The 15,125-nt window shown below is 53.8% G+C and overlaps 1 protein-coding gene across 2 annotated transcripts in view; it reads left to right on the top strand.

Moving 5' to 3' along the window:
- Positions 1-15,125, top strand: part of SGSM1 (small G protein signaling modulator 1) — a 32,016-nt gene that overhangs the window by 4,147 nt on the left and 12,744 nt on the right. For both annotated transcript variants that reach the window (XM_032199151.1, XM_032199150.1), the window contains exons 3-9: positions 5,011-5,086; positions 10,794-10,956; positions 11,732-11,884; positions 12,388-12,455; positions 12,939-13,084; positions 13,567-13,698; positions 13,856-13,980. In XM_032199151.1, coding sequence (XP_032055042.1) covers positions 5,011-5,086; positions 10,794-10,956; positions 11,732-11,884; positions 12,388-12,455; positions 12,939-13,084; positions 13,567-13,698; positions 13,856-13,980 — 863 coding nt within the window. The remainder of the gene's footprint in view (positions 1-5,010; positions 5,087-10,793; positions 10,957-11,731; positions 11,885-12,387; positions 12,456-12,938; positions 13,085-13,566; positions 13,699-13,855; positions 13,981-15,125) is intronic.

Raw genomic sequence — 15,125 nt, 5'->3', positions numbered from 1 at the left:
CTATAACGTGATCTTCAGCAGTCTTAAATTAGTGTTGCACGTACAGGTTTCTGGCCAGAAGTTGATGCCCTGTGAAGAGAGCCTGGTGCAAAATGCCGTCTGTGAACACAGATCACTGGGATCGTTCCTGTTTTCCCCCAGGAAATGGTGTTGTAGTGTGAACCTTTCCATTTCATGTCTTTTTGATTTCTTTCCAGCAAACTGTTGGAGTGTTCTGATGTTTTACTCGTCTGCATCAATGCCTTCTTCCTGCTCAGCACCCAGGCTCAGCCGGCTCCTGCCGGGGAGGACACGAGGTGCCTGCACACGGCTGGGCTGGAGGCTGCCCATCACGGGGATCCTGCCTCGTGCCTGAGTTAGTAGGTGATGATAAATAATTAAACGCGACTTTTAGAGAAGCCAAAGGCCTCAGCCAGTAGGGTTGCAATCGATGTCTCTGTGGCAGCAAGGAGACGGAGCTGCCGAAGAGGTTTTAGTGCTGGTGTAGGTAATGGTGATGGAGGCGTTAGTGGAGCACGGGGCTGTGCACCACGGGGCTGTGCACCTCACGGCGATGTCCCACTGCATGGCCAGCTGCTGTGGGGCAGGAGCTGAGCAGCTGCGTGTCTGCCAAGCACACCAGGAGCAGTCCCCTGGGCCACCGGGTGGCTGGTGAGAGCCCCTGGAGCCTCTGGGCAGAAATAGCATGTGTGCTCTGCAATGGGTGTTATTTTAGCTGGTGGGAGCATGGTTAATTGGAATTATTTAGGAGGCAGCTAGTAGAGTCTTAGACAAGTGGCAGAGCTGGGCTGCAACCTGTGATGGTGCTGGAAAAGTCTGTCTGGCACCTGCTTTCGGAATAATGAGGGTGCTCGGGGCTGAGGAGATAGGGAGATGTATCTTGCAGCGCTGAATTTGACAGTGCGAGTTTTAGAAAGAAGCCTGCTAAAACGAGGATGTTGTGTCTTTGTCAGCAGAAGCAACAAGGCTGTCAGCAGGCAGACATTTCATTTTCAAATGAGAAGATGAATCTAGTTTGCGAGAGGTATTGGACTGGAAAGTTCTGCTGTAGAGCAGCTTTTGAGCTGCAGCACAGCCAGTGCAACCGACTGTGCCATTTTTTCTGTCTGCTGTCCCCAGCACGCTTTGCTCCACGGGGATTTGGATGGACACTGGCTGACAGCGCACGAGTCCACAGTGGGGTTTGCATAATATTTCTGTCCTAGAGCCGAACAGGGATTCTTCACCTGCTTTGCCTTGCCTGCTGAGCCTCCTTTGGAACAAACCAACCCAAGAGCCAGGGACGAAAATCAGCCGTGCTCTGCTGGGAAATCTTAGCTGGGTGACCCGGTGGCAAAGCCCTGCCGTGGGGCTGGCTGAGCTGCAACGCAAGCAAACTGTGTTTGTCCTTGCAAGCACAAGCACGCCTGTGATTGTGTTAATATTGCGTCTGTTTCGCTAAGTGCTCCCCTAGCATTTTATAATACCTGAGAAGTGATAATACTGCGGCACCGCATGGACAAGTCTTGCACAGTGTCCGGGAAACTGTCTGCTGCAGAGCTTAACCAGAGCTTGTTCTTGGAAAGAGACCTTGATTCAGAGAAGCAATTAAAGAAATGCTCGGATTATGTCAAGGATTTCCCACATGGACTTGTTGCATCAGAACTAACAGGTAAAATGGGAGTTTTCAGTGCTGCCATTAACTTCCAAACGCATAATGAAAGCAGAACTTTGTCTGCGATGAGAGTAAGAAGATGCAAGCTCATAAAAAATATGAAAAGTGAACATGGAAAAGTAAACCAGGTTTAGAGGCTGTATCATCAACGTGAGGTTTTTCTGGCTTCCCATTTTCTTGAACAGGTAGAAGAGCAGATGAAACAAGTTCTTGGAAGAGAGGAGCTGCTGGCAGGATTTCTTTTGCAGCCTGTTTGCATCTGGCTTAGAGCAAACAGTAAGAGTTATGAGCGTGGACAAACATACGGGAGGTAGCCTGCTCCACCAGGAGTGCCTTGATAAGCAGTGAAAGTCTTTGCAAAAAGCATGGCAGGGGAAGCTGTGACTGTTAACGTGACTGAATAGTCTGCAGGACGGGTTGTGGAGTGACCTCCTTGGGGTAAAAAGATGGAGTTACCAGCAAAGAGAGCCTAATGAAAGCCAGGGTTCGTGGCTCGCTCCTGGTCTCTGCACCTTGGTGGTTATTTTAACTGCTGTCATTTTTGGCTTGCTCCATCTGAGACTGTGTATGGGCATGGGGAGAATTCCCCTTTGGGGTGAGGCATAACCCTGGGGGTTTTGTAGCAGAGACACCTCTGATCCCCACGTCCCCAGCGCTCCTCTCAGCGTCCTGGGCTTTTGGGTCTTGTTTTGGAGACGGGATGAGGAGGAACAAATGGCATTTATCCTGTAATTCATGGCTGGGTAGCAAAGTAGGGCTCGCTGGCTTGCTTTAAGCCAGCAATTCAGGCAGGGCTGTGGAGCCTGGCTGCCTTCTGGGACCTCTGGGGCTGGGTTTGTGTGGCCATCTCCCTGTGGGGTGTCTGCACCCGTGCTCTCAGGGCAGGGGATCGCCTCTCCTGGGCTCGTGGCTGTGCTGGGAAGGGCGTTTTGTTCTCCAGGAGAGAACTCACAGCGTTCCTCTGGAGTTTACCTCCAGCTAAATTACTGGTTGCCGTTTTAATTTCCGTTCTAATAAACGAAGAATAAATATCTCATTTTCCGTAGTCTGCCTTTAGACGCAGAGTGGGCAGCTTCATTGGCTGGGATTGTTCTGGCTACAATGTGAGGATTAGCATGAAAATGCCGGGATGAGGCAGCCCCAGTCCTCCCTGCAGCACCAGCCAAGCCCGGGCGAGCTGGCGCTCTGCAGCCTGGCAGCACCGTGGGCACGCTCGGCTGCCAGGGAGGATTTGGGAGCGTGGTATAGGGTCGCTGCTGGGGGGTTGTGATCCCCAGGGGCTCAGCAGGGGATTGATTTGGCATCAGCAGGCAGCAGCCGCAGGAGAAGGGCAGGATTTGGGGGTGCTCTGGGGTGGGGCAGCGTCCTGCTCAGCCATCCTAGGGGTGCCAGCCTCCTCCACTTTGGGGCAAATGTGAGATTTTGTGGTGTTTATGAGACCCCATCTGTCTCCCTAGCTATCAGGGCGTCTTTTTTATCGTACGGCTGCCCTCGTTCTGCTCCATCCCTTCGCGTCAGGTGGGTGCCCTTCTTGCAGCGCCCTTCCCACTTTCTTTAAACATCTTTGATTTATGCTGTTTAGGGTGATAACCTCAGTCAATACCGTGTTTTTTTTTTTTCCTTTAACGGGTAGTTTTCCACTAAGCTGCATCTCTTGGAAGGAGATCTTCTGGGCCTCTCAAGCTCAGGTTGTCTGTGCCGTGCTCGCGCCAAGATGCCCGGCCGGAGCAGGAGTCCTGCCGTGCATGCAGATGGTGCCTGCCCCACACAACCATCACGGGGGGGTGAGAGCACAGCACGGCACCGGGGCAGCAAGGCGGCGGCTTGCACCAGGGGTGGCTGCCAAATATTTGGATATACTGCTTTGATTTGAATCTGCTCCTGATTTTAATCACAAGCCGGTAACAAACTGTGTGCGTCGTTTCCCAAGTGGGTTTTTTTTTGTGTGTTGTTTTCTCCCCAGCCCTGCTCTTCCCAGCCTCCCGCACACACAGAGGCATCCCCCTCACTTTAAGTTTAAGGTCCATGAACATTCACCATCCACACCTCGGTTCCATCCCCTGCTGCAGCCCCTGACTCACTGCCAGCTCAGCGGAGCAGCCGGGGCCGCAGGTGAAGTCACCGCCAGCCCCGTTCCCTGCTGGGCTCTCCAGCAGCTCTGTTTGTTGCCCAGCACAGCGGCGCGGAGCAGCACGGGGAGCTGACCTGTTTGCTTCAACATGCGGACAGACACTTCTGGCTTTAGATAGGGCTATTTTCTTAATCCATATTCATAAAAAGCCCTCCTTTATTGAGCCATCGGTTGTGCATAACTGACCTTGATTACGGCTTCCGAAGGAGTTCAGTTCCCCAAACAATTCCATTAAAGGTCTCGTACATGCAAGGTTTGCTTGGCCAAGTCTTGACCTGCTGTTTTTTTTCTCTTCTCTGTGCCTTTACAGAGAACATCTTGATAAGCAGAGCCTCTCTTACGCCCACGTCTCCGCACTGTGAACCCTTTCCCCTGCGTTTTCTGCAACCAAAGAGAGAAAAGCAGGATGCTTGAGGGGCAGTGGAAGATGAGATCTGGGCATGCCGGTAGCTCGGTATTTAAAAGGAAGAACTGTTAGGAACTGAACGTTTCAGGACCAAAAATTCAGCGGGGCTTTTGCTGGTTTCAGCAGGAGTAGGGAGGCCGATGGCTGAGGATGGAAGTCACCGCGGCTCTGAGCGGTTTAAGGCCAGCTGTAGGAGGCGCAGCAGCCTGCTTCCCCGCCGGGTCTGACCTCCCTCCTGTCTCCTCACGCTCCTGATTTATGTGGGTTACCCGTTATTTTCTTTTCTAGTGCCACGCAGGTCGCATTCCTGGGCACACTCAGTGCCAGGCGATGGCTTTGGCACCGCCACAGTTGTCGGTCATTTGGAGCAGCTGCGATCCTAATGAAGTTTGTCAAAGCCCCACACAGTGAAAGAGCACGATGCTATGAAAGCATTCAAAGCGAGGTTTGGTTACCCTTATTAGGTGCCTTTGATCTAAACAATGCTTGGTGCCTGCAGCTGATTCTCTGCTCCTTGTTTTCTGACTTTGAAGTTTCTCAAAAACCAAAGCATCCTTTTTGTCGTTACTTTTTGAAATAGCCCGTGATGAGTGGCAAGCAGAGATGATGTGATTCTCCGTGAGACCTCTTGTGCTGTTGGAGGCAGTCAGAGAAGTCAGGATCAAGGAGGGTTCCTTATGGCACAACCACATTCATGCTGGTGGCCCGCTCCCTGCCCAGCCCTGTGCCTCCTCCCCGTGGAGGCACCACCACGGCTCTCCCCACTCTGGTCTTGGGGTGAAATCTCCCAGTTTCTCTAACGGGACCTCTGTTCGACAGGTGAAGCAGATCATGGAGGAGGCCGTGACGAGGAAGTTCGTGCATGAGGACAGCAGCCACATCATCTCCTTCTGCGGTGAGTCTCTGGTGGTGGGATGCCAATGTGACCCGGGGCTGCAGCACCCTCACGCGGGGTCTCCTGCCTCGTGGCCCGGCTGTGCTGTGTGTGTGCTCCCAGGGATGTCCCTGCTGGGGAGGTGGCTGGTGCCAGAGGGTGAGCTCTTCTGGCAGCAATCTGGATCCCTGAGGTCTTTGCTTTGTGCCCAAAATAGATCGACACGTGTCAGAAGGATGCTGGCAGTGCATACGGTCGCTTAAGAAATACTAGAAATAATCTTTGTTTTTTAAGCCCCTTGAGAATCAATTCAACAAAGCCTGTAAATATTCCTTTGCTATTGTGGAAGAGGAGTTTGTGGAAGGGAGGATTCGGTCTGGAGGCTGTTAAAGCACCTACTGGGGCTTGTGGAAGATCTGTTCTGACACTGTGCCGCTGCGGGTCTTGTTTTCTGGCAGCTGTGCTTTTCACTTAACCTGCTTTTCTCACTTTTTTTTTTTTTTTCCTCTGCTGGTGTGACAATTTTGTAAATGTGGAAGCGTTTCAGAATTCATTCATCGAAGTCTTGGCAAAGCCTTTGCTTCAAAACCTCCCTGAAGAGCAGCTGGTGGAAGAAAACAGGGCTTCAGCTTCTGATCACAGCTGATCATCAGGGGAGACTTTGCAATCAAGGGGGCAGAATTAAGTTTTTTCTGTTGTTCTGGCCCTTCTGTGTAACTTCCTTCTCCCTTCAGACTGGGAGGTGCCTGGGACACGGGTAGAGCCCCAGGTGGAGCAGCTCCTCGAGCACCATCAGGCGTTCGGTCTGCAGAGTGCTACCAGGCACGGAGTCCGTGGAAGTGGAGAAACCTGGCTGGTGGCTGGGGTGGGTGTGGAGGAGTCCCAAACCTATGCAGACACCAATTAGTCTGTGCTGATAACGAGGGAAGCACCTCAGGCTGTCAGCTGGGTGAGTTTCTTGTAGCCCAGGGAGCCCCAGGCCTGGAACCAGCCCCTCTGCGCTGGGTGTGGGCGAGGAAAGCTCTCAGCTCTGGGGGCTGCAGGTAGGATGGGGACGGGGCCAGAGGGGGCTTCAGGCACACAAAGAGGCAGCGTTAATGGGGCACCAGCAGCCTGTCAGCGTGGAGTGTTTACCCACTCACCCACAGCTCGAGAGTGTGCTTTGGCAGGGTGCCTGCTGCCCTCCACCTGCCTCGGCTCCTCGCTGGCAGCTGCCCGAGCGATGGGTGCTGGCTCCGGGAGGCAGAGCAGGGAGGGTTCCCTCTGCCTGTGGGCTCAGGGCTGCTCACAGACCTCTCCTGCCTTTGGAAGAGAAGTGGTGTTAAGGGAGGAGGCTGTGCCCTGACGTTGGGTCTTTTACCACTTCGAGGGACAGACCGGGTTGCTCGGGGTCCCTTGAGTTCTGACCATTTCTCGGGTAGAGATTCCACTCCTCCCCGTGGCTCTAGCTCAGGACAAGCTCCTCCACTTCAAAGGATGCTGAGGGAGCTGAAAGCGCCGCTCAGCACCAGCACCACGAGCCCTGGCTCCAGGTAAGGGGGGCAGCCTGTGCCCGTTGGGTGCCTGGTTTGCTTGCTGTGGCTGTCGGCTCCCCGCAGAGATGTTTGCAGAGCCGCAGTCCCTGCGCTTCCAGCACGCCCGTGCTGGGGCCATGTGGCTGCTGCTGAGCAAATGCCGCAGGCAGCGTGCGGAGGGGGAGCAGCCCTCCTCCGTTTACAAATAGCTGAAGGGCAGCTTGCTAATTTGGAGGCTGGGAGGAAAATGACAGCAGTGATGACAGCCAGCTTTCGGAGGAGTTGCTCCGATAAGGCTCGCGTAGTGCTGTTACCACTGAATGAGACTGGAGCACCCACAGACATATGCACGGAAGAGAAAGAAGGGAGCTGTGAGGTCTCCCTTTCTCTTTGGAGAGCAAAGAGGCTGCCTTCCTCCTTTTTTTCCAAGGCTCCTGGATGAAATACGTGCAGGTGCTTGTTTCAGGCCTGTGTGCCTTTGTGCTCTGTGGACTGAACGGCATCGAAAGAGCAGAACAGACTTCAAGGTGTGACTCATTCTCTGCTGCTCTGTACAGCACGAGGCTTCGCAGCCCGGAATTATTTATAGCTTGCTGCGACACGGAGCTGAGGCATCCAGGCACGAAGGACTTGTTGGTTCCTTCTGGCTTCTTAATGATGCCACTGCTCTTTCACTGGCTTCTGGGCTCTACACCTAGGCTGCTGCTCTCTAATTTGGCCGGTACGTGCACCTTCCTGAGTGCTGCAGCTCCCCGTGTGCCGGCTGAGCTTATAAATAACCTCTTCTGCTGACAAGCAGAGCGTGCTGCAAGCCTGGCTCTGGCTAGGCAGAGCTGCCCTTTTCTCTGGGGAGAGCTGCCTTCCTCGCCGAGCCCTCCTCATCCTCCCGCTGCTCTGCGTGCCCAGCGTACCGCAAAGCCCTTCCGATGAAACCAGCGGGCTGGCAGGAAAGGGCAGCTGCCCCCAGCCGCTCCGATTAGCCCACGAGGGGTGGGCTGGAAGCAGACAAACACGAGTTGGCATCTGTCACTTCGTGCTGCCCTGGGAGGCTGACGGAGCCCCCTCGGTAGGGCTGGGGGCCTGCCCGTGCCCGGGGCTGTTTGCCCACGTCAGTGCTCAGGTTGCCTTAGTGCTCAGCCGCTGCTGGGCTGAGCCGTGCCAGGTCAGAGCATGCTCAGGATCTCAGAAACCTCTTTAGTGTCTTGCTAAGAAATAAAACTCCCACTTTGCCTGGTTGCTGCTGGACAGAACCCCCGCACCGTGTGCTCCCCGCTGTCGGTCCCACCTTTAGGGGTGGGCAGTGTCCTTCTGCGGTGCTGACAGTAAGTAAATGATGAACTGGGCTCAAAAAACCATAAGGTTAAAAAAGAATGCACCATTTCCCCTGGATTTAGCGTGGACAAGGTGCTCTTAGTTTGTGTGCTCATGCTTCTGAGACCTTGGCAGAGCACAGAGAGGTTTCCTACGCAGAGTGCGTTCGTGTGTGGCTTTGCCAGCAGGAGTAGCGTTTGGAGAGGTTTGGGTACAGCGTTGAGGACAGGTGCTGGTGGCTGCTCCGTGCTGCTGGAGCACACTGGGAGGCCGTTCTTCTCTCCAGCTTTTCTCCTGGGTGCTGCTCCCTAGCTGGCAGCAGCGTGCCTTGCATTGGCCGTGACGTGAGCAGAGCAATCTGCTGGGTTTCCTGGGCAGGCTCGAGCGCTCTCCTCACTTGCTGGAAATGGAGAGCAGCACTGACCACACACCAAGAGCGTGGTGCCAAGCAGGCTCTGTCCTAGGGGTTGCAGGACAGCCCGAGCCCCAGCCCTTGCCTGTGTCCGGGGCTGCTCTCTCCTGGCTTATCCTCGTGTGGCACCCCGGGGGCTGGCAGAGGGGCACCTGCTTCACTCCGGCACCTTGCTGGGCAGCAGGGGCAGGGAGACCTCACCCGCCTGCCCTGCGCTTCTGGACTGACTTTTTTCTGCTGTTCCAGCACGGGTGTGAGGCCCGGAGGGGCTTTGTGGGCTTGTTGCCTTGCAGCCCTCCTGTTACCACGTGCAGCTGGCAGAAAATTGGTCCGTGGTAAGTTGGTGATGGGCAGCAGAGCAGATTTGGCAGCTGGTGGCTTGGCACAGCTGGGGTGCTCTTTGCCTGTGTCCAGCAGCCGTGGCACCCAGCTGCACGGGGTGAGCATCGCAGCCTGGCCAGGCTGGGGTCTGCTGTGGACGTAGCCCGGAGGGCTGCAAACAGCTGCCTGAGAATGGGGAGATCCTGGAAAACCCAAACTGGAGAAGGGGGGTGGTGGCGCACTGCCCAGCGAGGCAGAGAGCTGCCACGGGCAGCGTGGCTCTGTAGAGACCTCACCCTCGGTTCAGGCTCGGGGTAGAGGGAGGACTTCTCCCCAGTTTTGGAGGTGCTGCTGTGATTTGTGTGTTCAGCTGTGTGTCAGCATCGCCTCATGCTCCAAAACCAAAGTCTGGGACAGGTGGGAAATCCCATCCACGTGTGGGCCACGCTATGTGCAGCGTGTCTAGGCTGCAGGAGGGGTTGCACAGGGCTTTATTGAAAATCCAACTGTCCAGCTAGCTGCTCTGGGTTCTGGGTGAGCAGGACTCAGGGGTGCTGTGAGCACAGGATGTCTCTCGCAGCTCCTTGGAGCCCCAGTGCTGTGTGCCCGCCCTGCCCGCCCCGCAGTGAACTCGGGCACGGTGCTAAACAGGGCAGAGATAATGAGAGCATCTCGCAGCCCAGGGAGCTGATGTGTACGGGCCTGCATGAAATGTCTTTTTAAATGTCTCCGCCGAGTTGTTCAGCTGGAGAAGATGCCTTTCCGAGCGAGAGGCTCAGCAGCATCTGCTGGGCTGCTGCGGCGCTGCGCTCCTGGGCGAGGAGGGTGCTGGCGTGCCAGAAAGCTTCTTGGCAGACCCCGATCAATCGCCTGTGGAGCTGCGTGCCCGTGTAATTTTCCAGTGCTTTGATCAGCCTGTTTAATAGGTCTGAGTTTGACACTAGACATCCATCCTCAGCCCTCCCAGGGGACTCCGGCAAGCATCCTGCCGGCACAGCCTGTATGTGCGGCACCTTCCCGTGCGGTGCCTGCTGGGCTCCCTGGGCAGCCGTGCCTGTCCCGGGCTCCCTGATCCCCTGGGCCTGGGGAGTGCCCGAGGCAGGGGAAGCCTGTGCTGTCCCACATTTGGCTGTGACCTCTGGCCCTGCAGACACAGCGGGCACCCAAAATGCTTTCAGAGGCATTTAGCCGGGGAAGCGCAGCCAGCTGCATTTCTGTGCAGTGCAGCAGCGCTGAGCTTGGCGTGGTTAAACCACAGGAGTGTTTACTCCCACAGGCTTAACCTGCCTGACTCTGCATGGGCAGGCTCTTGGCAGCTCCTGAGCCTTGTGATTACAGCCGCACCGTGAGCTGGGCTCTCCTCTGCTGAGAAAATCACGGCTCCACTACCAGTGGTGGTGCTGGCACGGGCCTGGAGCAGGAAATGACCCCGCTGCTGAGATCTCCCAGTGTTAGCATTGATTTGTTTGCATTCAGCGTATTATGTAGCAGAGCTGGATCTTGACATTTTTGGAACAAAGGGCTGCGAGCGTGGAGGTTCAGGTCCTTCCTCCTGCTGCTTTATGAATGAACAACGTGCTCCAAAGAATCCTAATCCAGGCTGCTAGCTTGGCACGTCAGTGCGGGCTGATCGCTGCTGGGGGCACAGAACCACCGCTGGTTTGCAAACTGTGTGTCTCATCTCATCACAGGTCTGTGAGGTCTCCTGAGGCTGTTGGTCACACAAAGCAAGTCCAAGAGGAGTTAGTCTGCCTGCCTAGTCCTCTCTAGTGATTTATTGGACCTACTGTAGCAGGCACAAGCTAACTTTTTTTTTGAAGTACTTGTGTTTTAGCACACACACGGTTCATGCTTACTTGCACCACACGAGTCCTTCTGACCAGACTAGCTGAACTTTGCCAGTGTCAATTTTCCATTTTTGTAGAACTAAAATCATATCTGTACAGCCAGCAAAACTGATAGCTCTACAGGCATAAACTGTGCTGCTTTGGGTCACGTAACAGCTGGGTACCTTAACGTTCTGTCTGCTTAGGCAGAAACAGAACATGACGGTGATTTCTCTTGGGAAACGTTTTTGCTGTAGAGTAAGGTCATGGATGCAGCGGTGACATGAGAGCAGCGCAGCTGTGAGTTCTCCTGACACTTCAGTAATGACTTTGTTTTGTTGCAGCTGCTGTGGAAGCCTGTGTCCTGTACGGTTTGAAGCGGAGGGCGGCAGGGTTCCTGCGCAGCAACAAGATAGCAGCTCTCTTCATGAAGGTGGGCAAGAGCTTTCCTCTGGCAGAGGAGCTCTGCAAGAAGGTGCAGGACCTGGAGCAGCTCATCGAGAATGCGTAAGGCGCCAGCGTGGCTATTGTCCTACAAACCACTTGCATTTTGGTGTGGAAGCGTGTCATTTGGGTGTCACTGTGGATTGAAATGTCCAAGCACACATAGGAGGATTTTCTCTTCCAGAAGAGCAGAGTCCTCTATCAGGCTTTTAGTATCTTTAGTGAACCAGTTGCTTCTCTGCACCTATGAGTTGCAGTTGTGGATTAAGCCAGAGTGGACAAGTTATTTCTTCCTCTGCCCCTTGTCTTATGCTGCTGAGAGAGCTGCACAAATTTGCTCCTGAGCTGTCACAGTTTATGGACCAGTGCATGAAGCCAACTGGAACCAAATCTGGTTTGCTTCAATGTGTAGGGCTGTAACCTGCAGTAATTCAGCTTCTGTTTAAGTGTGGCTTACTCAGCCATGGACAAGAAACAGGGAGATGGATGGAGCAGCTACCTGGGGGCAGGAATCTTCCAGTTGTCCTGAGATAAGCTGCTCTGCTTATGAAATTCAGTCCTCAGGCTCTAGTGGAAAAGGTGTGGGTTTGAGGACTGCTGAGGTAGAGACTTTGTCCTAGGGTGCCTTTACAATTGGAAACAGGTTTAGTGAACTCAGTTTTCAAATGCGGATGTGGGCCTTCTGGAATAGGGGTTGGGATGGGTGAAGGGAGCAGTCTCTGGAGCCCTGTCCCCAGGGTTTCTGGGGGACTGGGCCTGTGCCCCACCAGGAGCCATGAATGCTCTGGGCCTGCAGTGCTCAGTGATGATGTTGTCTTTTTGCCTTTTACCTCTAAAGACGAAATCAAGTTCAGAGCATCCCAGAGAACGTGCGCAAGGTGCCGAAGCTGCCCAACCTGTCTCCTCAGGCCATCAAACACCTCTGGATCCGCACAGCCCTCTTTGAAAAGGTCTTGGATAAAATCGTGCATTACTTAGTAGAGAACAGCAGGTGAGTGCTGGCACAACCCAACCATTTTCCCCTCACAACTCACTACCAGCATCTGCCCCTTCCAGGGGTGCTGGGGATATTGCTGCTTGAGCTGTGTCCAAGTGGTGCAGAGCAAGGAGCTGATACGCTGCTCCTGGCAGTCCCCGTACACTCCCTAAAATAAGGACAGGCCATGCTTGCTCTGCTGATGGCTGAGTTGTTGAGGACCAACTTGTCCTTGTCTCCTGGGAACTGCATGCTGAGGCCTCCCGTCCTGGGGAGGTGTCATCCCCAGCCCCGGGAAAGCTTTGATAGGAGATGGTGATGCTGGCAGTGTGCTGCACGAAGGCATCAACCCCCCTCAGGAACAGCCGGTAACAGGCTCCTTGGCCTCTCGCTGTCATGGAAGGATACAGACAGAGAAGGGCATTACAGTGGTTTCAAACAACAATCTCTATCATTTTGCAGTTCCAGTTCCAGGGGGCTGAAATGCTACAGCATTCTGTTCTTTTAATCTCTTCTAGTAAGTACTACGAGAAAGAAGCTCTCCTGATGGATCCTGTGGATGGACCGATTCTCGCATCTTTATTGGGTAACGCTTTCATCTTACCCCGCTTTGATAGCTTGCTTTCCAAACCTGTGCTCACAGTCCTGCGATCCCAATTCAATTGTTTTTTAGTAAGAGCTTCAGAAAACTTAATAGCCCTGGCCAGGTAAATCTGTGGGGCTCTCCTAAAGAACAGATGATGCCCAGCTGCTGAGCAGTGAGTCAAGATGGGAATTTGCAAGGCTGAGCTCAGGGGTTTCCTTTTCCTGCACAGGCTTTGGTAATACCAACAGGTGTAAACCAGGGCTGATGCCTGGCCCTTGAAAGCAGTACACGCAGGGCTCTGCAGGTGCTGGGTTATTTGCTCACTGCCAGGGCCAGCAGACTGCTTCTGAGTTCTTTGCTGCTGTTACACGGTGCAGCAACGTGTGCTGAGCCTGGTGCTTGCTGCCTGCAGTCCCACCGCCCCTGCTCTGGGATGCTGAGAGCTGGCCGTGCTCACTGTCTGTGCTTTTCCTCTCTGTGCAGTGGGTCCCTGTGCACTGGAGTACACCAAGATGAAGACAGCCGACCACTTCTGGACAGACCCCTCAGCCGATGAGCTGGTTCAGAGGCACCGGATCCACAGCTCGCACTGCCGGCAGGACTCGCCCACCAAGCGCCCAGCGCTCTGTGTGAGTGGGGGCAGGCTGGGAGGGGGGCAGCTCCTCGCAGCGCTCACAGGGGTCTGGAGCTCCCCTTGTTTGAAAGGAGCTGTGAAGCCCTCGGGTAAGAGAAGGTAGAAAAGTGAGATTACTTCACGTCTTCAAGCCAGAAGTGCTGGGAACATGGGCGTGGAGACTGTGAGTGTGCTGGACCAGTGTGGCACCGCATCCCTAAAGGGTCTCTGCTGTTTAGGAACAGCATGTATGGACTAAAAGTGAAGGCAGCTGAAGTCTGCTCAGTTTATTGCAAACAAAGCACACTCCTGGGGCTTCTGTAAGTACAGAATCAAGCTTGGGCAGAGCCAGGGATCCTCTTAGAGGACACAAAGGAGGAGGTTTCTAGTACTGGGTTTTTTAAGTATATGTGAGGAGGAAATGAGCTTTGAAGTGATGCTTTCAGAAAGCAGAAGGTGTCCATGCCCACCTCACGTTTGTAGGTGGATTTCTTCCAGATTCAGAAAAGGCATTCAAGCGGCAGTATGGATGACCGGCCATCGCTGTCCGCCAGGGACTACGTGGAGTCACTGCACCAGAATTCCCGGGCCACGCTCCTGTATGGCAAAAACAATGTCCTGGTGCAGCCAGTAAGTACCTGCTGGGACATCTGGGCTGCGTTGTGGTCCAGGACTGTGCTATGGGGCATGCATCAGCCTTGGGTAGCAGGAAGTGGTGCTGCTTGCTTCTGGTGTCTTCCAGGCTGCTCTCAGCAGCTCACTCTCTCCTCACCTTTATTTCCTAAAGCGAGACGACATGGAGGCGATCCCGGGGTACCTGTCCCTTCACCAGACTGCCGACATCATGGCACTGAAGTGGACTCCCAACCAGCTGATGAATGGCTCCGTGGGGGATCTGGACTACGAGAAGAGGTGACTGGCTCCCAGTGCATGCTCACGCAGGGCGGAGGGGAGGCAAACATTCCCGTGGGTTCGGAGGTGGTATCTGGCATCCAGTGCCATCAGCGAGCTTTCCCATTGACACTACAGAGCTGAACAGCTCTGAGTTTGTATCAGAGGAAGGGAGAGGGGGGCTGCAGCAGCTGGTGGGAGATGCTGTGGTGTAGCCATCTATGCTGGAAGATTTCAGCAAGGGAACTGGAGAGGGTGCTTGTTCTGAAAGGTGCAAAGTGGGGTGATTTATTGCTCTGTGATCTTCTCAGAGGGTGGCCCTCTCTACACATGGAACAGTGCTTCTAGGCTTGTCATCAGTATTACATTGTTATTATGGTTAAGCTGGAAAGCGAGGAGTCTATAACCAGGGGAAGGATATCTGCAGAGAGAGAACGTGAGCAGTTCCCAGATATCACCACCTCAGTAACAGCGGGTTCCATTTCGTGGTGCTATCTCAGCACACTCTGCAGCTGGTCCTATGTGCAGGTGATCAAAGTCCCTCTAATTTAACGGAGTTCTTGGAGTTCGTTCCTCTAATGGGACTGAAGTTTGCTTAGGAGTCGTTTATTCAGCAGGGTGTTTTGCCATGCCCCTTTGTCTGGGATTGCCTTATGGGCTGCTGGCATTTCTCTCCATAGCTGCAATCCTTTTAACAAACTACTGAGTCATGCCAGGTCCTAATTTGCCTGAGGGAAAAAATAAAGCAAACAAAATCCCCATCCATCAGCAAATAGTCCAGGAAAACTGGAACATTTAGCACACCATTCCTTTGGCCTATGACCAAGATCATCTTCAAAAAAACTTGCTGTCAGTTTTGTTTATTCTCAATTTTAGTTTTTTGGGTTTTGTTTACCTGTGTTCTTTTCATTTCCCCTCTCTTCTTGGCTTCTGGGCCATTCATTATGCCTGTACCCTCCCCCTAAAATGCTATTCTCATCTCACCACTACTTTTCTGAGTTCTTGACTTGGGCATCAGCCTAAGCTCTAAAACTTCCCAGTGTCAAGAAGTGACCAAGGAAGAGAGGATTCGGATGACAAAGTAAGTATGAACCTACAGGGAGTGACTTCTGTGCACCCCTTCCCATCCTTACCTGGCTTTTTGAGCCATTTTGTGATGCCTTCAT

Source organism: Aythya fuligula, chromosome 17, assembly GCF_009819795.1.
Source record: "Aythya fuligula isolate bAytFul2 chromosome 17, bAytFul2.pri, whole genome shotgun sequence".
Taxonomy (NCBI): Eukaryota; Metazoa; Chordata; class Aves; order Anseriformes; family Anatidae; genus Aythya; species Aythya fuligula.
The sequence above is the reverse complement of the archived record's forward strand: the minus strand, read 5'-3'. Positions and strand labels throughout refer to the sequence as shown.